The sequence below is a fragment of the Phocoena sinus genome, chromosome 10, assembly GCF_008692025.1.
Source record: "Phocoena sinus isolate mPhoSin1 chromosome 10, mPhoSin1.pri, whole genome shotgun sequence".
NCBI lineage: Eukaryota > Metazoa > Chordata > Mammalia > Artiodactyla > Phocoenidae > Phocoena > Phocoena sinus.
Window position 1 is genome coordinate 73,830,872 of NC_045772.1, and position 25,273 is coordinate 73,856,144.

The 25,273-nt window shown below is 34.5% G+C and overlaps 1 protein-coding gene across 6 annotated transcripts in view; it reads left to right on the top strand.

Annotated features, from left to right (window-relative positions):
* The window catches only part of KIF21A (kinesin family member 21A), a 159,979-nt gene extending 141,115 nt beyond the window's left edge, over positions 1-18,864 (top strand). For 3 of the 6 annotated variants that reach the window (XM_032646358.1, XM_032646360.1, XM_032646362.1), the window contains 7 exons: positions 3,863-3,999; positions 5,568-5,748; positions 7,240-7,404; positions 9,444-9,561; positions 11,194-11,364; positions 12,671-12,870; positions 17,594-18,864. In XM_032646358.1, the coding sequence (XP_032502249.1) occupies positions 3,863-3,999; positions 5,568-5,748; positions 7,240-7,404; positions 9,444-9,561; positions 11,194-11,364; positions 12,671-12,870; positions 17,594-17,687 (1,066 nt within the window). In that variant the 3' untranslated portion in view covers positions 17,688-18,864. Of the gene's footprint in view, positions 1-535; positions 548-3,862; positions 4,000-5,567; positions 5,749-7,239; positions 7,405-9,443; positions 9,562-11,193; positions 11,365-12,670; positions 12,871-17,593 lie in introns of all 6 variants that reach the window. The other 3 variants (XM_032646357.1, XM_032646359.1, XM_032646361.1) reach the window with 3 other exon arrangements.
* Positions 18,865-25,273: the final 6,409 nt, after the last annotated feature.

Below are 25,273 nucleotides of genomic sequence, written 5' to 3' on the forward strand. Positions count from 1 at the left end.
AACACTAATTTTAATATATTTTTGTGACCATACCTTTCAAAGTAGTGGTAAACTTTTTTATATGATAGCATTAAAATTTGTGCTATTTGTATTCTGTCTATAACCTAAAACTTTTCTTTAAAGAACTTAAGTTCTTTGAAAATTAATGTAAAGGTTTGCTCCTTAATGGGTTTTTCCACCTCAAGGCATGGGAAGTGAATAAGGTGTTTTTTCATGTTGATTTATCGATTTTAAATAAAAAGTTTATGGCAGGATTTGTGATTTTAAAAAAAGGTATACTAGGGGAAAAAAAGGATGCTATGGTACCTAAAATATAGAAAGATACAGAAAGTAAAAGAATTTTTAAAACATAATAAATCGTCTTAACTGGTAGATGCTGTTTTTCAAATAACAATGTGGCATTTTTTTCATGTTTATGGGTTTTTTGGACCCCTAATTTCTCTTTTTTCCTTTCATTTCCTCTTCCCACTAATCAGTTTGTCTCCTCTCTCTTTGCACTTCTTTCCCATGTGGCCATTTTCCTGATCATCAGTAGATCCTCCAGAAGGTAGGCAGGGGAAGGGAGAGGAAATTAATCTTATTCACAGTATTACAAGACTTTACTGGTTTTGCATGGATCAGAAATAAGCATTTTTCCCCTTCACATCAGATCTGTTGTATAAGTTTGCAATATTTAAACTTAACTTAAACTATTTTAAAGTTGATTTATATACTTCAGAATGTGGATAGATTAATTTTAATAGAGAAAGAAATACCATGGGTTTATGTTTCCAATTTCTGTACTTTTTCTATTACCTTTTGTATAAGGTAATCTCTATAAAATATTAACTCTAACATTCTGAATATTTGAGAGTATCTTTCAGTATCTAATAAATATGATGCTATATTTAATGTTGAAATTATTTTTCTTCAGAAATCTGAATAAATAAAACACATAAGAATGAAAAAGAGACATCCTGGTCTCTAGGGCTATGCCATACATAAGTTACTGGAGGCAAATATTCACTTTTGTAATATTACAACCTTTGACATGACAGAATTGTGTTGCACATTATATCATCAGGAAACATTAATAGATTCTTAGGATAAAGATAGTAATCTGAAGGAAGGAACTCTTTTGGAGACATAGTGCTAAATAACCAAGTGCTAAATAACCAAGGGTACTGTTTAGCTTTTTTCTTAGGATGATTTGTGTCATTAAATGCAGATCAAAACAGCTCTTAGGTTATTAACATTAATTCTTTTCTTTATAATCAGCTTGTTAGAATATACATACATATATATTTAATGTTTTAGAAGAGCAACAATTGACTATGCATTAGGTCATAACTTTTCAACATTTGAAGCAATAGTTATAATTTGATGGCTTCAGTTCATAGCTATAAACCCCACATAATATTGATAGGATTTCAAAATGACAGTTTTAGACTTTTGAGGAGGTTTTGCTACCATTTCAGTTTTAATCTGGTTAAGTTCTTACATTGCCAACAAGTTACTGAGCATTAATTTCAAGAATCTCAAATTGATGTGTGAATGCAAATAATACTTTGGATTTTGTAATTATACACCCATGTGGTAACAATTCCTGGTCTTATTTCTGGTAATGGGGAACTCCCTTCACTTTTTGAAATCATTATAACTAAACCCCAAAAATAAAGTTTATTTTTTTAAATCCTAAGCCTAATTTACCTCCTTTAAATTTTTATTCATTGGTCTGTCATCAGCCCTCTTGAGCTATGCTAGATTTAATCCAGTATACCTTTTTTGTGTGTATGTGCCAGCTCTTTAAATATTCAGCTATTTAACTGTGCTTTTGTATGCTCTCTCCGATGAAGGTTCTCTTATCAGCTCAATAGTTTTAGATTCATCTGTTCCTAATATGATATAGTCTGCAGATCCTTCTTTCTGCTTCCACTGTTTTGGAAAATCTCTGATTTTTCAAAGCTGTTTTTAAAATGTGGTAACTGGAACTCAGCCTCATTCCAGATGTGGCCTTGGCAGAATATAGTAGCTCTATTGCTTTCTTTCTCCTGAAATACTTACTTGCACAAGTCATTGAAAGTGTTGGTAGAAGAATCATAAATTGTTGATCCATTGATCTTGTATTCAATAAGCAAATTTCTTTAGCTTTTAAAATCTAATTAAGCTCCTTTCCTACTTGGAGCATTCTGTTCTATCTTCAACTTAAATTTTATGTTTAAATTTTATCCAATGAATATTTTAGTGCTAAGTACTTACTTAAATGGATTTTTTTGGGTAATTTTTCTAGACAATACAGCTCTTTAATATATCAATTTAATAAACATGCCATATCTGTCTTGAGTTCTGGGGAAAGACTGACTAGATATTGAAGATCTTTTTCCAGACTGAGAGGAACATTGACTCTTTAGGGGTGACTCTTCAGCCACTGTTGGAACTACCTTACTACAACAGTTTCATACTTACCCACCATGTCCATAGGGATATCATTTGAAAAGCTTTTTGTATGGACCTTATTGGAATCAACATACATTGTGAATATGACATTCCCCTAATTTCCTGCCTATTAATTCTACAAGGACCTTCCCCTGTGAGATGTTATCTCTTACTGATGAGCATTTAAGTGTTTGTAATGATTTGTTTAATATTTTCCTCTATGAGACTCAACAAGAAGTTTTACTCATCTGTAATTTCTGAAATCCACTTTTTTTTCTCCTTTCTGGAAAATTGGGTCTACATGTTTTATCCCCTTTATTGATCCTCTTAGTATACCAACAATGATTTTGCCTCTGCAATGGTATATACTTTCACAACCCTGTGATCTAATGATTTAAAAACAGAAATACTTGAACTCACTGAATAACTCTTCATTGTCAGATCTAATGTATCTTGGGCTTACATTTCTTCTTAATTATTTCTGTCCCTCATATCTTAAAGGTTGTTCTCCTTCATCAGGAAGATGGAAACAGACAGCTTTGTTTTATTGCTGAATCTGTCCTAACATTATGCCATCTGTCTTATATAATGGACATATTTCAACATAATTTTTCTTCCTGCTCTGAGAAAAGATACATCCAACTTATATATTTATCATTTCTTAATTCACTCTCATTTTTAGTCTTCCCAATACAATTATTTCAGTTCAGATCCTGTCTTAACCTCCTTTGGGATAGGGACAGTGTTTTGATAAATTTTATATTTTCATAGTTCATAGTCCAGTGGCATAAAGCAGAAATTCCAGAAATATTAAAATTATGAGAAATCTCCCAAAAGAGCATCAATATTTTTTAAAGTCTTACTCTTTTTTAAAAATCGTCTTTGAGATTGTTAGAGTTTTAAAAGTTTTTGTTATTTTTGAGCCATTCTCCCTTTAGAATTTCAGGCTATGCAATCATTCTTGTATTTATTCAAATTTGTTTGAAATTTGCTTCCTTAGTATTTTAGGTGGTATGTATTATACTTTCTCTAGAATGTCTTTTTTGACATAGAGTCTCATTCCAGGCTGATAGTCACATCTTCCAGTTATCCATCATTTATGCTTTCTCATTTTTCATAATTCACTATATTTGAAGAACTCCCAATATTACTTCATTAAATTTTGAAGAGATGAAATTGTTAATAAAAAAATCCAATTTATCATGACTTTGCTGTTTGCAGAATGCACCTGCTAGCTGATGCCTAATTAGTTGATGCACTCCAACACTACTATTATAATTTCACACTTTGTCTCTGTCGTTTTGCTTAAAAAAGAGGCAAGGGAGCAATCTGGATTTTATTACAATACTAATTATTTAGAAAGACTTCTTAAAGCCAAAGAAAAAAATAAAAAGTAGTTTCATGATATAGCTACTAAAGTAAATCTTATTTTTTTCCCCCACCTCAGGGGCATAATCAACCCATTTCCAGCTTTGAAAGGAATCAGAGCTTCTCCACTTCAGTGTATTCACATAGCTGAAGGGCATACAAAAGCTGTGCTCTGTGTGGATTCTACTGATGATCTTCTCTTCACTGGATCAAAAGGTGCTAGTAGTTGTGCCATGTGGATATTTAACATATTTTTTTTAATGATTACATTTTAACAGTTTTTAAAAATGTCAAACTGCTTAAGACACATAAGAATCTGAGAGATAATCTCATTCAACTCCTGAATTACATAAAATATAAAATCATTGCATAGTTGGGAAGAAAGTAAAACTTGTGTTGATGTTATATGAATAGAATGGTGAGGGAATACATCTCCTTTTGGTAATTGAGCACCTAATACATACAAAGCACTGAGCTTAGTAATGCAGGCTATATAAAAATCTACAAAAGGCCATTACAGTGTACAGTGTGGTAAAGAGAATAAGATGGGTAGCAACCACCATTTCTTGAGCACTTACTCTATGTCAGAGACTATGCAAATTTTATCTCATTTAATTCTCACAATAAACCCAATGAAATACATGTTGCATCCTAATTTTACAGATGAAGAAGCTGAAGATTCAAGAAATTAAATAATTTTCCCAGATAAACTTAACTAGTAAGTGAAAGAGCCAGGATTAGAAACCTAGGTCTACTCATCTCCAGACCTGCACTCTTAACCCCTTTGGTGAAATTGCAGGCAACTAGAAATTAACTGTAAATGATTTGAAGAGTTATAGACAAAGAGTTTCGGGGTTTCAGAAAAGGGAGAGATTATGCTAAATTGTGAAAAATAAGGAAGGCTTTGATAAGGAGGCATTTAGGATGAACCTTACAGGATTGTTTGGATTTGACAGGTAAGAACGGACAACCAAGATTAGAGAACAGTGTAAGCAGAGACTTGGAGGTAGAAGTGGGTTTGGAAACTAAATTCAGTTGGATTGAAAAGTAGAGTATATTTAGGGGCAGTGGTGGACAGTGAGGTTAGAAAAGTGAGAAGGAAGCATGTACAGGAATTTGGGAAGCTAGTCAAAGCTTTTTAGCATTTAGGGATGTTACAAGGTGAGGGGAAAGTCTAGCTAGAACTTGTGAATTGTGAATAATGGCAAGTAATTCCCCAATTTAAAAAATTTGCTCTGTAAAAGAATTTTCTAATGATTCAAATTAAATTTATTAGTCCAGGATAATTAGATATTTAGCATGTAAAAAAAATAGAATAGTTTTATGATTATGTTTTTGGGTCAAAAATGAAATCAATCAGTGACTCCTGGAAAAGAAAGGTGTGTGTATTCCTACATGTGGAGTGTGGTGAGTACGTAAAAGAGTGATCAAAGCAAAATGTCTCAAAGAGGCTGATTTGGGATTGCCATTTTAAATTCAGGAGCAATTTGAAACAAGATTCTCTTGATATGTGTATTTCAAAATTTTGTATAATTATTTTTTAATACCACATAATGCATACACCAGATATCCAGGCTTTCATCTACTCCTTTATACCTACTTTGCCCTTCAACCTGCTGAAAAGTGTCAAGGATAGAGTTAGGATGCCTGCTGCAAGTTAATTAAATAATTACTGTTTTCTTATCTCATTTTTTTTTCTCATAGAAGAGAAATTGTTATTGTTAAGAGAATCTAATTTAGCTCATATTGACAGTATTTCCTCTTTTTTATTTGTTTGTTTTTAGATCGTACTTGTAAAGTATGGAATCTGGTGACTGGGCAGGAGATAATGTCACTGGGAGGTCATCACAACAATGTAGTATCTGTAAAATACTGTAATTATACAAGTTTGGTCTTCACTGTGTCAACATCTTATATTAAGGTGTGGGATATCAGAGATTCAGCAAAGTGCATTCGAACGCTAACGTAAGTAACTTAAAGACAAACAGCATAAGGGGCAAATAGTTCTTGTTTACAAAATGTAAGAAAAGATAGACCTATTTATGCATTTTTGTTTATTTATACCTATCCACTTGCAGAGATTATGAAAGTGTTTATAATAACACAGATAAAATAAGGTGGAAAAAAAAACTATTGAGAAAATAAAATACAATAGCTCAATATTAAACAGGAAAGGAGAAGTCATATTTGATCTGTGACTAAATACACATTTCATATTTCCTCCCTCCCAAATAACTAAGGAATTAAATTTTCATAGTATTCGTTAATTGATGTAGTTAAATGATTTACATTACTTGCTTCAAATGAGTACCACTATTTAGAAAATGGCTGAAATCACCATTATAGACTGTTAAGAAGTACCTGCAAAATTTAATTAGCATGTATTGAATGATACATGCTAATTAATTGAGGAGTTTTTTTAAGACTTACACTGCTTTGGTGCTAGCCTATATTTCATAACTGTAGGTTATGTTGGACAATTGGAGGATGAATTTGTTTTCTACGTCTGTTATATGTATGTCTTTAAAATATAGAGCAAATAGTGATCCTTTTTGCCATAAGATTGATGAACTGTTTTACATAATTAAAATTAAGGTGAACTCTGTTGGTTTAAATAAGAGAAGGGAGCATAGGAATGGTTAATTTTTACTAATTTGTAGAGTGAGGATTATTAATATTTAAGTGCTATTCTATATTTTGAGAATTACTAATTATTTACTGTACTGAATACAGGTCTCTTGTGGAAAATTTTGTAGAAAAAAAAACACTGTATCTTATGTTAGAAATTTACCAATCCAGTTGACTCATTAAAATCAAAATCAAATTTGAAAAGATTGATTATAACTTGGTATTTTAGAAGTTTGCTAATAAAATGTTTCAAAATTTAAAAATATACTTACCATTTAGAATTTAGCTGAGGAAATAGAAATAAATCATATTTAAGTCTTTCGCATATAGTAAGTAATCCTTATATGATTGGGTTAAAATAAACAAAAACTGAAAATAAAAAGTCCTTAGTGTCTTTAATTCATAAGGGCAAATCTTATATATGAAAAGAATACTGGTAGGCTTGTTCCTCAGGGAACTTCTGGAAACTGCAGGAAAATGAATTAATTTTGTGACACTGTATCATTTGTTGAGTTTTTGTCTTTGTCATCTAATCTTTTCTGAATCATATTTAAGTCATCCCTAACAGGGCCCAGAATTCCTAGTGTTATAATAACTTGCAAATTATGAGTTTTAAGCCATGTCATCTTGTTTTCTTCCTTCATTTATCTATCAAAATGTTTATTTATTAGTGTGTATGAGGTGCTGTGCTAGGCACAGTGCATACAATGACCAAAGAACACAGATCTTCTTGTTGTCTACAGCCAGTTTCCTAGGAATATAAGGAATTCTAAGACTAACTCTTGTCCAGAAATGTGACTTATTTTGCTTTACTTTGTCTCTGTTAAGGTCTTCAGGTCAGGTTACTCTTGGAGATGCTTGTTCTGCCACCACCAGCCGGACAGTTACTATTCCTTCTGGGGAAAACCAAGTCAATCAAATTGCACTGAACCCAACTGGCACCTTCCTCTATGCAGCTTCTGGAAATGCTGTCAGAATGTGGGATCTTAAAAGGTAGAATTTTAAGAAAATGTACTTCCTGTATATGGCAAATGCAATTTTCACACATCAATAGCATTAGTGTGTGTGAAATCTAATTTGTATAACCCCAGAAGTTAATATAAAAACCTAGACTTTTCTGTTTGATTCAGCACCGCTGAACATCTATGTCCTCGTTAGCAAACTCACAATTTTCCTTTCTTTTAATCTCCATTGCTGGGAAAAAAATATATGAAGGAAAATAGCCTTTCTTAATATTTGTCTATAAGTTGTGGTGTTTACCAGGAAGAGAACAAGATTCTCATGCTAGTTGCATCAGTACCTTTGAAAGAATTATTTTTTGTAACATCACTTATGCATCATTATCTCAAAATTTTCAGTTTACAAACCATATTACTTTAAGCGTAAATCTTCACAGGATTTTTATAAATATAGAATTATATATATATATATATATACACATATATATGATGAAGTATTAAGAAGATGAAGTGAGTACAAAGAGAAAAATGATAAATTGAAATATAAGGCATTACATCTTTGATTTGATTTCTTTTTGCCGTGAAGTATGAGCTTTTATCCTTCATTTGAGTGTTTATTTTAGCTTCTTTTCTAGTTCTTAAAAATTTGGCAGCAAGGGAATATTTATTTATTAGTTAATAGATGTTTATTCAATATCAATTATGGCAAGCACTATACCAACACTTGTGGTAGGTACTGGGGATAAAGACTAAGCAAGACAAATTTGGTGTCCATCTTCTTAGAACTCATCTTGTAATGGAGGATAAAGGCCATTAAAAGGCAATTACAAGATTCTGAGTAAAGTTGTAATTCAGGTAATATAGGTAATTCAGTTAATAATCCCATCTAGAAGGGCTTTGTCAGTAGTAAATCAAAGGGAAATTTATTTTAGAAATTCTGAGGAAAATTGGTTATAACTTGTAACATTTTAATGCATGACTGAGAAAGTATTATAAGCATAATTTATAGATAAATAAATGAGAGAGAAAGAGAAATAAGAAACACAGTCCTGAGAACTGTTTTAGAAAAAAGAAGTAGAAAATTGAAAACAGTGCTTGTTTAAGAAAATTAGGAACGAGATGAGGACTGGGTTTATTCTTGAAGATATTAAACTTCATTTGTAGTTGTAGTACCATGAAGGAAGATACTCAAAGTCATGACATGAGGCAGAAAAGATATCAGCTTTTGAAAATCTTTACATTCTTTTCTGCTGAAAAGTTAGATCCTTTTTCAAGCTGCTTGGTTTCAGCAACATGATTAAATACAGATTCATCTTAACAAAGTAACTAAGAAAAGAGTTACAAGAAATAATAATATTCTAGAGGGCAAATACATCTCTGTATTCCAGCAGCTTGATTTGAGGTAGGACTATGAAACAAAGGTTCATTGTCACCCCCTGACAATGGGCATCACATGTTTTTCTACCAGTCAGATATATTCCTGGTCATTTTCATGTCTTTGTAATAATTGATGAAATGGACTACCTATTTTCTCACATACGTGTATATACACATGTGTGTATACATGTATGTGTATATATGATGGGTGTACATATATGTGTATATGTGAGAATATATGTTAGTGTAGTAAAATAATTTTACTTTCTTCATATTGTTATTTTCTAGTTATATCAGTGACATAGTTGTTTTAATCAAATTTCAAATTGGGCCTAATAACATCAATCATATGTCTATATCATGTTGAGAATTTAACAGATTAAGGTTTACCTGGACTTAGGTTAGAGTTAAAATTAGCCTTTAGCAAGTTTTTGGAGTTTTGATTTTTTTTTTTTTTAACTACCTGAATGATATTAATTGCTTTGCAATAACTTATTTAGGACTTCTCACACTTCCATCAGAGAATTGATTACTTTGGCCATTATTTTTACTCTTAATTTGAACAGAGTTGCATAGAGGTGGAGTTAAATCAAAAAGAACAGTTTTAGCAAAGACTGTTGATTATTTTTGCTGAGGCTTAGGCTCAACATGCTAAGAAATATTTTCAAACAAAATTATTTTTCTCTCTTTTTAAAGGTTTCAGTCCACAGGAAAGTTAACGGGACACCTAGGCCCTGTTATGTGTCTTACTGTAGATCAGATTTCTAGTGGACAAGATTTAATCATCACTGGCTCCAAGGATCATTATATCAAAGTGTGTATAATAAAGTTGTTTAATTACATTCTCCTATTAAATGATAGATTAGAAGTATTGAGATGCACCTGGGACCCTTTTCTCTAAATCAGTTTTCTTTTTTCTCATTTCTAACCTTTGCTTTTTCTTCCTGATCTTTTCCTCACTCGGTTCCTGGTTGTGTTGTCTTATTATTTAAACATGTATTCTCACTTTTCATAGAAGATAGGTTGGGAGGGATTTTAAAGATTTTTTTGGCTCAGTCATCCAACTAATACTTAAGTCTCATCATCACCACCTTTAATGCTGAACATGTTATGGTCTTCATATTTTATGCAAGTAGCAGATAAGATGAGGAGAGAAGCATAGTTTGATTCTGGAGATGTTAAATTTGAGATGCTAATAGAGGACCTTCTCATGTAGTCCAGTAGGCCATTTGAAAGGCAAGTCCAGAGCTCAAGATAAGTTATGACTAGACATGTATGTTTTGGAGCTGTTCAAATAGAAGCAGATGGTTAAGGAGTTAGAGTAGTTGACATTGCCAAAGGAGAGGGGTTGACATGACTCAGCCTTGGGGAATCCTATAAGAACCAATGGGAATAAAAAAGAGGAAACAGTAATAAAGAGAGATAGGAAGAGTATAAGTACTATTTTTTAGAAACTTTGATTAAGAGATGAGAAATCGGTTAGTGACTTGACAATACAATGGTTAAGGTGAGAGGATTTTATATTTGGTAGACTTGAGCATGTTTATATGCTCAGGAAATGGGCTCAGTGGAGAGGGAAAGTGTGAAGAGTGAAGTGGTAGCAATTGGTGAATCAGATCAAAGATGTCAACCTTGGGAAAAAGTAGGTACACTTTAGCATCTGAAAAGAAGGGAAGGGTAAGAGAATGTTTGAGAATAAAAGAAAACTTTTGGGGGCTTCCCTGGTGGCGCAGTGGTTGAGAGTCCGCCTGCCGATGCAGGGGATGCGGGTTCGTGCCCCGGTCCGGGGAGATCCCACATGCCGCGGAGCGGCTGGGCCCGTGAGCCATGGCCGCTGAGCCTGCGCGTCCGGAGCCTGTGCTCCGCAACGGGAGAGGCCGCAACAGTGAGAGGCCCACGTACCGCAAAAAAAAAAAAAAAAAAAAGAAAACTTTTGTAACTGGGAGGATGGTCCAGAAAGTTTATTTTTGGTCATACTAACCTTTTTAGGAAATCACAAGTTCAACAGTTAAGAGAGATGAGAGCAACTGAGGGGAGTGAAAGGTTTTGAATAGCAGCTTTGGAGAATTTAAGATGACCACCAAGATTGCAGAGCTACCTAATAGTGTTTAAATAACAATTATATCATTTATTTGAATTTCAACTGGATTGATATGTAGCATTTTTATTATTTAACATATCATTTGTACACTCACACATGAGAACATTGGTTGCCTTTCTTAAGAGCTTACAGACATTTAAACATGTGACATGTAAGCAAGAGTAGTGTGAAGATAGGGCTCAGGTTCATCCTGAGTCATTCATAGCAGGTTATTTTAGTTACCTTAGTAAAATAAAACAAATCATATCTGGTTAATATACGTGTGTGTGTTTCTATGAATGAATGCATATAGGTGCTTATTTGTAAGATAAATAGGATGACTGCTTCCTTTCTGCTTTTATTTAGATGTTTGATGTAACTGAAGGAGCTCTTGGAGCTGTGAGTCCCACCCACAATTTCGAGCCCCCTCATTATGATGGCATTGAAGCATTAACCATACAAGGGGATAACCTATTTAGTGGTTCCAGAGATAATGGAATCAAGAAATGGGATTTAGCTCAAAAAGACCTTCTACAGGTAATGCAAAACCTTTTCATGGGATGGAGTGGGTATTTCAAAGTCACCAGTATTCTATATAAGAACGCGAAGAGCCTCTATGTAGATTTTCATTGTTTAGGGATGGTATCAAACAGGGCTTCCTCCTAAAGAGTGTTTCATCATCACCCACCAGAGTTACTAATTATGAAAAGGGCAGCATTCAACATTTAATGATATCTCCTAAATAAAAGGGGAATAGACTCTGATAAGTGTTGGAAGATCTGGGATTGCACCATGCTTGTGTTTACTAAATGAAATCAGTCTTGGAGTAAAGCAGTCAGTTTCTCATTTTGTTTTTGTTTTTTTGTTTTATGTACACATATTCCAAAGAGTACCAAGTTTCACTAAGGTCAAAGCAGTCTAAATGATTCCTCATCTCATTTTCATACATTCAACAGTGGTGGTTCTCTCATTTCCTATAGAATGATAGTTGGATTGAAGTGTTCTGTCAATACAATCAAACATTGGTGGCTTTTCCTAATTCCGAGAGGAAGAAGTTAGTTAACAGATAAAATTGTACTCAATTTCAGGCTTTTCCTTATAAATGTATGCGTGTGTATGTATTGCAATTACTCCTACTTTCCTGCTTACTACCAGATGAAAACAAAATGAACAAGTAGCATGAACGTTAATAAAAAAAACCTGGCAACAGATGCATATATTGCACTCAAAAGCTTTTCTTTTATAGATATACATTCTTGGATGTGACTTTTATGTTATGTATATAAATATATTTATGCATAAAATATGCTATATAGTCTGAGCTTATAATGATTGTTTACTCATTGTGAAATATATAGGTTAGCTCCAGCCTTCAACAAAAAGCTTTAGGCATCTATGTTCTCTTCCAAAATTTAAGGCAGTGATTTTATGAGACAATCCTTATAGTCTACACACCAGGTTGTAGTTTTCAAACTAGTTGCGTGAGATACATTTTGGAGAAAGGTGAAATAGTTACTCCTTTGAAGAGAAAGTGATGTTTGAAAAATTCTGTATACTTTCCAGGTATTTTAGATTCTATAGATTTTTCTTTTTTAACATTCTAGGCCTTTAATACTGATAACACTGATGATAACTAGTGAGGCAAATTTAGGAGCAAATTACAGATTTATTTCTTTAAATCATGAAGAGTGACTTTATAGAAAATGATTTTTATGGTTTCCAGGCCAATTCAGTGTTCCAAATTTTGAATTTCGTCAATAAAAACTTTTGTAACTTATTTTGGTATGAAAATGTCAGTTTGGACTACTTCCCTTAAACTGCTGATTTTTCTTTTTTTTCTCAGCAAGTTCCAAATGCACATAAGGATTGGGTCTGTGCCCTTGGAGTGATGCCAGGCCACCCAATTTTGCTCAGTGGCTGCAGAGGGGGCATTCTGAAACTCTGGAACATAGATACCTTTGTGCCAGTTGGAGAGATGAAAGGTCATGAGAGTCCTATCAATGCCATATGTGTTAATTCCACCCACATTTTTACTGCAGCTGAGTAAGTTTCTGCTATGTGATCTTTCTCTATATTGTTTACTTGTATTCAGATTTAATAAATCCTGTAAGTTGTAAATATCTGGAAATGTAGAATATATGAATCCTTTTATTACAGTTATTCTAATGTCTATTTATGATGTCTTATTTATATTTTCTGAAAAACACTGTGGGCACTGAGTTTGGGCTCCCCTGGTTACATGGTAATAGTGTTACTCCTGTATCGGCTCTCTGATTAGACTAAGAAGTCTTCTGCCAGATCTTCCCCTGGTGATTTTAATTTTTAAAAAATCATTCATAAGTGACTAGTTTCTAAAAGTTTTTTTCCAGAAAGGCAACAAACTTGTCATTCTTCACATTTAGACCATTTCATTTAAAAAAAAAACTTTGTGCATCTTCTACCTCCTTTAAAGTTTAAGTACATAGTAATAATATCTACTTCCCTCTTAAGATGGCTGGATTGATTAATTTATTTGCTCATTTGCTTATTCATGATGAATCTCCTATGTGCCAGGCACTGTTCCAGACCCTTGGGAATAGAGAGGTGAACAAAATAGATACAAACCGTAGTTTCATTCTAAGGAGGAGAAAAGAAAATAAATAAGTAAAATATGTTACATGGTGAGAGGTGCTATGGAGAAAAATAAAGCAGGGAAGGGGGATGAGAGCATCACTGGGGGGCAGGGGTTACACAATAGAGTAATCAGTGAAGGCCTTACTGAAAAAGTGACATTTAAGAAGATGTTTGAAGGAGGTGTAGAGATGTGACCATAAAAATGACATAATATGTATATAAGTACTTTAAAAAGGAAAGCGTATATACTAACTGTAATGTGAGGTGTTCATCTCAATCAAATAAAATGTAATTTCTCATGAATATCTTGAAAATCTCCCTATGTCATTTGTGTACCAATTATCTTACTTAATTTGACCGACTGCTTGATTCGTCTGTCCTAAATGCACGATTACCCTGATTTTATTTTGAAACCTCTGCTATATTTCTCTGGTGTCTCTTATTATTTGTGCTGTTTCCATTGAATCCCTCTTCTAATTTAGATTTACTTTCTCTCATCTCTAAAGTACATCAAAGCCAATTTCTTTTGTGTTTTTCTAAGTGTTTACCTTTGGTGCTTCATTGATGCTATTTCCAAGATGCATTACTTTCTTAAGAGTCATCACTTTTATTTGTTCCCTTGGAAATTTGTTTTGTCCTTGACAATTTATGGGAAATAAATTAATATCCCTCAAAGCTGTGGGACACACAAGGTAAGACTATAAAAGTATTATGTATCACTGAGGTCTGGTCAATGAGGTATGATATAATACTTTTCTTCCATGATACAGTTTTATTTTTGAAGAATTGAAATTTTTCTTAGTTTACCCATGGAGCATCAGATGCAGATGTATTTACCATGTAACATAAAATCAGGAAAATCGCCAATAAAATCAGAAGGCCTATTTTCAAATTAGTGTTACTTATTTGTTATCTATCAAGTGTTTGTATAGGGCTTAGTATCTACCAGGCATTGTCCTGAGTGTTTTCAGGCTTTTACTCATTTAGTCTTCATAAGAACTTTAGAAGGTGAGTATTATTATAATCCCTATTTTATAGGTGGGACTTCATGATTCAAAGTCCTTGTATAAGTAATTCTATCATATCTGATTTCTGGATCTGTTGTCACTGATTGATTTTTCTTATGATTATGGGTCTTATTTTTTCTGCTTTTATGTCAAGTAACATTTTATTGAATGTTGAACATTAATTATAGTATTGTGTTTTGAGTATCTGGATTTTGTTGTATTCCTTTAAAGAGTATTGGGCTTTGTTTGTCAGGCACATAAGTTACTTGTGGTTCAGCTCTTATTTTTGAGACTTGTTTTTAACTCTTCTTGGATTTCTACTGAATGTCTTGAATGTTTGATGCTGTTCTCCACTGGTCAGAACCTGAACATCTCACAGCGCTTTGTGAACTCTGGGATTTGTTTGACTTACACTCACTAGTAGTTTTTTGGTGTGGCCTTATAGTCTGATTCTAGTCATGTGCAACTTAGCCTTCAGTCAAAAGCATTAGGGGACCCCTATGTAGATTGATGGAATTCTTTTCCTATAGCTCCACAGTTCTTTTTGCATAGCTCTCTCCTCTTCTCTATCTGGTTCTACAAATTCCAACTATTTCACACTTACCAGATTTTTATTACTATCTCTTCAACTCTGATTCTGTGATTTTTCTGCTTGGTTTCCCACATTGCTGTAGTCTGGAAAGTGCTGCCAGACTGAGAGCCAGGGCCATCACAGAGCTCACCTTCTCTGTTTCCCTTTTCTCAGGGATTACAGGCCTGAACTACCCATTGCCCAGTTTCTGAAAATAGTTGTTCCATATGTTCTGTCAAGTTTTCACTTTGTTTACAACAGGAGCGCTAACCTGGCACAGGTTCCTTTGTCATGACTAGTAGTGTAAGTTTGTTCATCTTAGACTTCATATGTCCAAAACTGAACTCCCAACCTTCCTAAGAAACCTGCTCATCCTAAAGCCTTCTCCATCTCAGCTGATGGCTTGTCTGTCTTCTCTGTTGCTTAGTTTAGAAACCATCATTCCTCTCTTTGTCTCACACTCCATATCCAATTCATCAGCAAACTCTGTTGGTGTTCTACCTTTAAATTATATCTAGAATCTGACCACTTCTCACCATGCCTTTTGCTGCCTCACTGACCCTAGTCACCTTCAGCTCTTGGATTACTACAGTAGCCTCCTAAACAAGGTCCATTGCCCATATGTAGTCTATTCTCAACACAGACAATTTTTTTAAAATACAAGTCAGATCTTGTTCCTTCTCTGCTCAAAACCTTGCATTGATCATCCATTTTATCTAAAGTAGAGGCTGTTACTTGATCCGACCCTTTGAGCATTTATCTCTCACCTTACCTTCTAGTACCCTCTGGCGTGCTCCTTCTCTTAAAACACCAATAACATCTTTGCTGGTTCTTGAACATATCAGGCTCACTCCAACCTTAGGACATTTGCCCAAAGTGCCTTCAGAGATCTTGATCTTCTTCTAATGTCTTTCTTTCTCGATAAGAATAACCTTGCCATTTTATTTAAAATTGTGATCTCTCTTATCAACTACCACTCCTGATCCTGATCCCCTTTGCCATACTCTTTAATTTCTCTATAACATTTATTACTTTCTAATAAACTTTATAATTTAATTATTTATAAAGTTTTATTGTCTGTCTCCTTTTGCTAGAATATATGATCTACAAAGGCCTAGGATTGTGTTTTTTATTTATTTGTTTATTTTTAATTGATCCCGAGCACCTAGAATAATGCCTAGAACACTGCAAGTTCCCAAGAAACATTTGTTGAATGGATGGTTGTATAAATGAATGGATAAATGGGTGGATGTGTGAACATATCACCTTCTGTTTTCAGTTACATGTGCTGTGTGGGATAGGGAGAGATTATTATTTCCCTCCAGTTTTATTGAGATATAATTGACATACAGCACTGTGTAAGTTTAAGGTATACAGCATAATGATTTGACTTAAATATATAATGAAATTATTATCACAATAAGCTTAGTTAGCATCCATCGTCTTATGTAGATACAAAAAAAAAAGGAAAAGAAAAAAAAGTGATTTTTTTTACCTTGTGGTAAGAACTCTTAGGGATGAGAAGGTTGTTGATTAAAAATTAGAAAGCCTGAATTCTAGGCTCAGCTCTGTACTCTACTATGTTACATTGAACAAGTCACTAAACTTTCTTTATCCTCGAATTGGACTACATAATCTTTGAAATACTTTTTAACTATACAATTCTATGGTAACTCGTTCTTTTTGGCTTTGGGTTTGTTAGGAAATGGGAGAAAAGCAACACTCTCTTTTTAGAGCCACAAGAGACATGGTAAGAAATGTGATTGTCTAATGACTAGTCCCCAGAACCCACATGTTAAGTGAATAAAAATAAGTTTTCTCAGAAAAGCTTTGAATTGTCTATGTTCTACGATAGGCAGAATGTTAGACTACTTCTTAGTAGCCTCCTGCTTTTTCTGTGGGCTTACCTGAACATAATTCTTCCTGAATATCAACATATTCACCAACTCCCTGGAATTCCTGCCCTGGCCCCCTCACTGTGATCTTATTGTGGGCTCTTATGCCTGAAGACCTCTGACCATGTCATATTAGTAAAGTCTTTAAGAGATGGAGCCAGACTGCCTGGTTTCAAATCTTGGCACTATCGCTTACTTTGTGATCTTGGGCAATTTTTTTTTTTTTTTGGCCGCACCTTGAGACATGCGGAACTTCCCCGACCAGGGATCAAACCTACGCTCCCTGAAGTGGAAGGGTGGAGTCAACCACTGGACCACCAGGGAAGCTCGATCTTGAGCAAATTAATTAACTTCTTTGGACCTCAATTTGCTCATCAATAAATAGGGGAGAATAGCATTATCTATATCTTATGATATGTAAAGAGAATTAAATGCATTAATGTATGTGAGGGGAACATAGTAACAATACCTGGCATATAGTAGGCCCTTGATAATATGAACTATTTTTAATTTCATTATTATGGGTACCTGTTTGGTATACCTATGGGACAATGTATATTTTTACTTACATCTATTACAGATCTTTTCAGAAAATGTTTCCATGATAAGTATTTCTACGAACTACTTCTTTATCTTTCCACCTCTTTTCACATGTTCATTTTTAATTTATTATTGTGTAGTGATCGAACTGTGAGAATTTGGAAGACTCGAAATTTGCAAGATGGTCAGCTCTTTGACACAGGAGATCCAGTGGAAGATATTGCCAGTAATTAAACATGAATGAAGATAGTCATAAACTGAATACTGTGATTATACTCTATGTTCTTTATGGAAAATGTTGTCCTGCATTTATTAGGCAAAAACTTGTGAATGGGATTAACTGGAAAATATATCTGAATCCAACTGCTGAATATAAATGGTATTCTAATAAAATTGTGTACTATCCTATGTGCTTAATTTTAATATCTACCAATGCATATATAACCTATAATTGATATGCTGCTTGATTTGCACTTATATAGTGGCTGGATTTTTATGCCTGGCTATAAAGAACATCTTCAAATTATTTGAAGTACAACATGTCTGCTTTTGTGACAGTCAGAAAATACACTTGGAATACAAAGCAACCCATTGTTAACTCATTCATATAGCCTGTTCAGATGATTTACATATTTGAAACATATTGGGAATGTTAATCAAACACTGGTTTGTCTGGTATTTATATCAGTCTACAGAGGGCTCCCAAATTTAAAAGCTCTTTTAATGTAATGGAAAAAAGATATGAGAATATTACTGATGGTGATTTTTCATAAAATGGAACTAACTTTAATCTGCTAACAAAGAAGGTTAAACAGATTGTGTTAGAGGTCGACATTTACTTGTATTGACCAAAGTTTTGCAGCTGTGCTATATTCTGTGCTCAGGACTAAAATGCTGTTAAATTGTTTTATTAGTGCTGTGCGTACATTCTGTGATGGGAAACATTTTTGATGTCCTAACAGAAATATATTTTGATCTATTTTCCTATGGAGTTGTTTCTATTATCACCCTTTAATTTCATTTTTATTTAATAGTAATATTTCTTTCCCTTTTTATCTAATTTTTTATGTGCTGCTAAATACATTTTAAATGTACTATGTTTGCAAACCTTGGTAGCTATGATGAGAACTATATCACCTGCAGTGAGGAAAGCTATGTAAATAGGTAGATTGTAAAGAGAGAATGTCTTATGTTGTAACTATGAATTTTTAAATATTGTAGATTGGATTTTGCAAAAGGATGTATAATTTATCTGTCTGCTCAGAATATTAATTTGTAAATTCAGCAAGTTTAATTTTTATGTGGATGGTATGACACTTGAAAATATTGTCTTGTGATCTTTTTCCCCAAAACTATTTGTTTGTAAATGAAAGCTTAGCTAAGGCTTAAATAAACATGTCGCTGTGAATTATTTTTATTCTCTTGTTCTTTTCCTAATATGAAAATGGCCAGTGTTTGTAAAACTTTATTTTATCTGTGTGATATAAGGAAAGACATTTTCTTGTTATCCAATGCTACATAAGCATTCCTTTTTTTGCTCACTAGACATGAAATATACTTGAAAAATATAAACCATAACTTAATCTTGAGGAACCAAGGAAACTCGCTATTTAAAGGAATTAAATCAAACCATATAGTTTAGGGATTTGAACATAGATGGTTGAACAAGTGAAAAATATTCCCATAGCAGTTAGGACAATAATGACCTTGGTTACTTGGAGAGGAAATGGAAGGCATGGTGACTGGCAGGTGTTGCAGGAGGTGAGTTGGGAGTGTAGAGGGTTATGGAGGTCCTAGATATGTTCTAGCTCGTGACCTGAGTCCTAAGTGACATATTCATATTAAACTGTAATATATTTCTTTCCTATTTTATATACGTATGCTGTATTTCACAGTTGATATATATATATATATCCCTTCTTTATAAGTTATATATATATATATATATATATATAAACTTAAAGAAGGGATTTTCCTATAAAGAGAAACTCAGCTACTTTGTAATTTTGTAATTTGTAATTTTGCCTCCTTCCCTGGAGGAAGATACTATGCCAAGACTTGAGAGTGATTGTCCGGACTACTTTGAATTTAAATACTCTTGGGATGTTTCTTTTCATGGGACTATTGCTTAACAATTCATTTTCTGGACAATTTATTCAATAAAAGTTTATTGAGCATATACTGGGCCAGGTACTGGAGATGGAAAAAATAACAAAACTGAGATGATGCTTGCCCTCTGGGTGGAGAGAGATGATAATTACACAACAGCTTAGTAAGTGCTCTGATAAGGAAAATCCAGGTGCTCAATACCTATTAAAAGCATTCGATCCTGATTGTGAGTTCAATTAGTCTTTTATGTGGTCCTGAGCACTGTGTTTGCTTATGCAGAACACAAAGCCCAGTGTCTATTTTACCTTTTAAAATGCTGGAGGCTCAGATAGAGTTAATCTGATTCAAGTAATTTAAATGAATATGTAAACGAAGCAGTTCTCTTAAAGATTTACATTTTGAAAAATGTTGGAGGAGTTCATCAAGAGGACATGGCCGCCGATTGATTCTCAATCTGGACCTAGGCAATTAGAGGTTTCTCACCTGCTTCCCTGTCCTTCTAATGTATATTCCACTCATGTACCTTCCACTAACCATTCCCATAGCCAGAGCTGTTTCAAGGATGCAGCCTTGAGAAAGCAATGTGTTATTTGAGACCATCTGTACGGTATATGTGACTGAAAACAGTAAAGACCTCTATATATACTTTTAAAATTCTGGTGGGCAGGGGTGGAGATCTCATCTTGTGGCCACCAGGTTTAGCCTTGTTTGCCAATTCCCTTGCTTATTAAACCTGCCACATACCTATCTGGAGTAGTCTGCCTCTTTCTTCAGTCTCTTCTTGCCCTCCATGTACAGGGGCTGGTTTATGAACCAACAAAAGATAGTGTTAACCCCTAAAGATCCCATCCAGAATTGTTAACAATAACTCTTAAAATAGTTAAGAGTTAACTAAAACTTAACTATGATTAAGTATGATTTATTCCTCACTGTATTAAATATATGCCTTGTTCTCCCAGAATAGCATGTTTCTTTGGAAGATACTATTTCTTCTTTCAAATCAAAATTTCTGCATTTTAATTAAAGAGTAACAGCAAAGTTTTGCATATTAGTTATGTCCACATTTATTTATTTAATTCCCAGCTGCTGTGGGGTCTTTTATAAAAATGTAAATTAACATAATCAGCAGGTAACAAGTGTTCCATGCTGCTGTTTGTAATTTTTTCCTAAGCATTGCCTATACTTTAACTCAGAATTCTGTTTTCAGCCTCAGAATAGACTGTGTTCTTGCTATGTTGTTGAGGATTTGATTTACCAACTATCACGCAGATGTTGATAGTTGGGATTTTGTATTTGCAAATTACAGAGATAAAATGTACAGATAGCTCTATATGAGCATCACAAAAATAAGTTATCTATCCATCTAGTTTCTAACCATAATGAAATGCTCAACTAACTTTAAAATGTTACAGCTGCCATTAATTTCCCCCTTTTTTTTTTTTTGAGATGAAGTTAATAATTGTAATAGCCAACACTTACTGAGCATTTATTTTCCCCTTTGTTTGTGCATCCCTGAAATGGGGGGAATCTAAGGTGCCTTAAGGGTCAGGAACACCTGATTTCAGAGATGTTTAACTGTGAAAAAACAATGCACATCCTAGAATTGGTGAAATCCAGTGTTGGTGAAATATATCCTAGAATTGATGAAGTATAGCATTATAGGGGATTCTGCCAAACAGACAAAAATAGTGACAAATGTCCACTACGTCATGTATGGCAGATAATATGATTTCAAACCCCTTCTAATATGTTTTTGTCTATGTTAGATTTAGGAAAAGGGAAGACTACATTTCTCAGACTTTCCACATGGGTTCTACATTTAACCTGGCTTCCACCACGCACATGAACCCAGGCACAAAGTGAACTGAGTGGAATCAGTGCCTCTGCAGCAAGTTGGAAAGGCCTTTGTTTCTCCAGTGGAAGCAATGCCAGGACCCCAGCTTTTGGCACAAGGTATGGATGTTGAGAGACAGGGCATAGGGCACACTTTCTGTTGGCACCCAGCTGAGGCAGTAGTCCTGAAGTCTGCAGTCAGGGCCGTGGTTCCCTCACTCCATCACCTATCTTCCTAATTGTGGTGGAAATGATAACTTGGTGGGCTAGTTCTGGGGGTTAACCTAACACCTACTTACAATTTTGTAAGCACCCGTTGCCCTCTATGAAATTCCTTTCTGCTTAAATCAGATAAAATGTTTTCTGTATTTGCAATCGAACTAAAAGATACACTTCTTTGTGACCTGTGTCTTAAGATACTGTATTTCTTCCATTATTTTTTTCTGGACACTAATTCAGCTCTCAAGAATGACTATACTCTTTTCTCATTAACCTATTTAATTGTTTTTAAGCTACTTAATTTTTGAAAACAATACTTTTAGTTGCCCAGAGTCTTTTTATGTCCCCTTTTAGTCTTTTAGTCCTCTTTTCTCCCATCTGGCAGTTCTGTTCTGCTAGGAGACCCCACCAGTTATTCTGTTTGTCTTCCATTCTCCAGTTGCTTAGTCCCCCTTAGGTATAGTTGCTCTTAGTTTTCTTTGCCCACTCATGATTCTGTTGACCCTGGGTGGTCAGGAGAGTCTGGTGGTGGGGACACAGCACTCTGCTCTAGTAGGCCTTCAATTTGCAGCAGATATCAGTCCTCTCTTGGAGCCCTGGGTTATCCCCTCTGCTCTCTCTGCCTCCCAATCTGCAGGTGTTAGCCTTCTGCCATATGTGCAGCTGTCTCACAGCTCTACTGGGCCTGGAAGATTTTGCATGTCTCCCAGGATGACAGGCATTCAGAGGTGCTGCTCTTCCTCTGTCTTCTTTCCTAATGTCTCTGACAACCCTATTAGACAGACAGACTCTTCAGGCTTTCAGAACTGTGTGGTGTTTTATTCAACAGCTGAAGCAGACAGTATCAGAGATACAGTTTCATGCTTCCTTACCCACTGAAACTATTTAACACCGTCACTGAAAAATATCCAAAAATTAAAAACAGGATGATGAGAAGCCCAATATCAGTTAGGACTGGATTCACCTGCATGAACCAGAAAACTGTCTAGTGTTTATTACCCTCTGGTTAGACTATTATACAGTTTTTATAAGGTAGGCAACGAGGAGTGCTTTCCACAAGCCTCCTCAGGAAAGACATTAAGTGGCCAAGGACATTAGTTATGTCATTTTCAGCTACTTTGGCCATTAAGTAAAGGATCCTAAAATACCTCCCTTCTTGTCTTACCCCATCCTGTTCCCTGTTCCCACTTCCTTTTCCTTACTCCCTCTTCTCTTAGCTTTTTACTTGCTTTTATTAAAAGCTCTTTTGGCTGTTGACAGGAATGCCCACAGAGGAAAAACACTTCATGAAAATTATCCTTACATGTGGGGTGGGCGAAGGATGAGAGATTTTAATTGTTTGAAACAACTAAACACCCACTGAGAAAATAGGAGAATTTTGTGTAGTACTTGGAGCAGTTACCAGTTACCACTACCAGTTACTACCTCACTTACTTTTAGTAATGGAAGTCTAAGGATTTTTGCTGAGCACATGGCTGCCCAGACAGAGATTACATTTCCCACCTTAACTTGCAGTTCGCCATGGCAATATGCCATGGTTCTGGCCATACAGTTTAAGGGAAAGTGATGTGTGCAACCTCTGGTCTTACTTTTAAAAAAGAAGTCCTTGACATTTACTTTAACTGTACCCTTTGCACTAACTAAGATGTGGAAACTGTGGTGATGAGCCAAACGTGAACATACAGATGAAGACAGATAGTTTCACAGGTGAATTCTATCAAACATTTAGAGAAGAGCTAACACCCATCCTTCTCAAACTCTTTCAAAAAATTGCAGAGGAAGGAACACTCCCAAGCTCATTCTACAAAGCCACCATCACCCTGATACCAAAACCAGATAAAGATATCACAAAAAAAGAAAATTACAGACCAGTATCCCAGATGAACATAGACACAAAAATCCTCAACAAAATACTAGGAAACAGATTTCGACAACACATTAAAAAATAAAACACAATCAAGTGGGATTTATCCCAGGGATGCAAGGATTCTTCAATATATACAAATCAACCAGTGTGATACACCATATTAATAAATTAAAAAATAAAAACCATATGATCATCTCAATAGATAAAGAAAAAGCTTTTGACAAAATTCAGCACCGATTTATGATAAAAATCTCTCCAGAAAGTGGGCATAAAGGGAAACTACCTCAACATAATAATGGTCATATATGACAAACCCACAGCAAACATCATTCTCAATGGTGAAAAACTGAAAGTATTTCCTCTAAGATCAGGAAAAATACAAGGATGTCCAGTCTCACCACTATTATTCAACATAGTTTTGGAAGTCCTAACCATGGCAATCAGAGAAGAAAAAGAAATAAAATAATCCAAATTGGAAAAAAGAAGTAAAACTGTCACTGTTTGCAGATGACATGATACTATACATAGAAAACCCTAAAGATGCCACCAGAAAACTACTAGAGCTAATCAATGAATTTGGTAAAGTTGCAGGGTACAAAATTAACACAGAGAAATCTCTTGCATTCCTATACACTCACAACAAAATATCAGTAAGAGAAATTAAGGAAACACTCCCATTTACCATTGCAGCAAAAAGAATAAAATACCTGGGAATAAACCTACGTAAGGAGGTAAAAACCTGTACTCAGAAAACTATAAGACACTGATGAAAGAAATCAAAAATGAAACAAACAGATGGAAAGATATACCATGTTCCTGTATTGGAAGAATCAATTTTGTGAAAATGAGTGTACTACCCAAAGCAATCTACAGATTCAATGCAATCCCCATCAAATTACCAATGGCATTTTTCACAGAATGAGAACAAATATTTTGCAACTTATATGGAAACACAAAAGACCCTGAATAGCCAAAGCAATCTTGAGAAAGAAAAATGGAGCTGGAGGAATCAGGCTCCCTGACTTCATCCCAGACACTAAACTCCTAGAGGAAAACATAGGCAGAACACTCTTTGACACAAATCACAGCAAGATCTTTTTTTGACCCACCTCCTAGAGTAATGAAAATAAACAAATGGGACCTAATTGAACCTAAAAGCTTTTTCACAGCAAAGAAAACCATAAATGAGACAAAGACAACCCTCAGAATGGGAGAAAATATTTGCAAATGAAGCAATTGACAAGGGATTTATCTCCAAAATATACAAACAGCTCATGCACCTCAATATCAAAAAAACAACCCAATCAAAAAATGGGGGGAAGACCTAAATAGACATTTCTCCAAAGAAGACATACAGATGGCCAAGAGGCACATTAAAAGATGCTCAACATCACTAATTATTAGAGAAATCAAAACTACAGATCAAAACTATAATGAGGTATCAGCTCACACCAGTCAGAATGGCCATCGTCAAAAAATCTACAAACAGTAAATGCTGGAGAGGTTGTGGAGAAAAGGGAACCCTCTTGCACTGTTGATGGGAATGTAAATTGATACAGCCACTATGGAGAACAGTATGGAGATTCCTTAAAAAACCAGAAATAGAATTACCATATGACCCAGCAATCTCACTACTGGGCATATACCTTGAGAAAACCATAATTCAGAAAGGCACATGCACCCCAATGTTCATTGCAGCACTATTTACCATAACCAGGACACAGAAGCAACCTAAATGCCCATCGACAGAGGAACGGATAAAGCAGATGTAGTAAATATATACAATGGAATA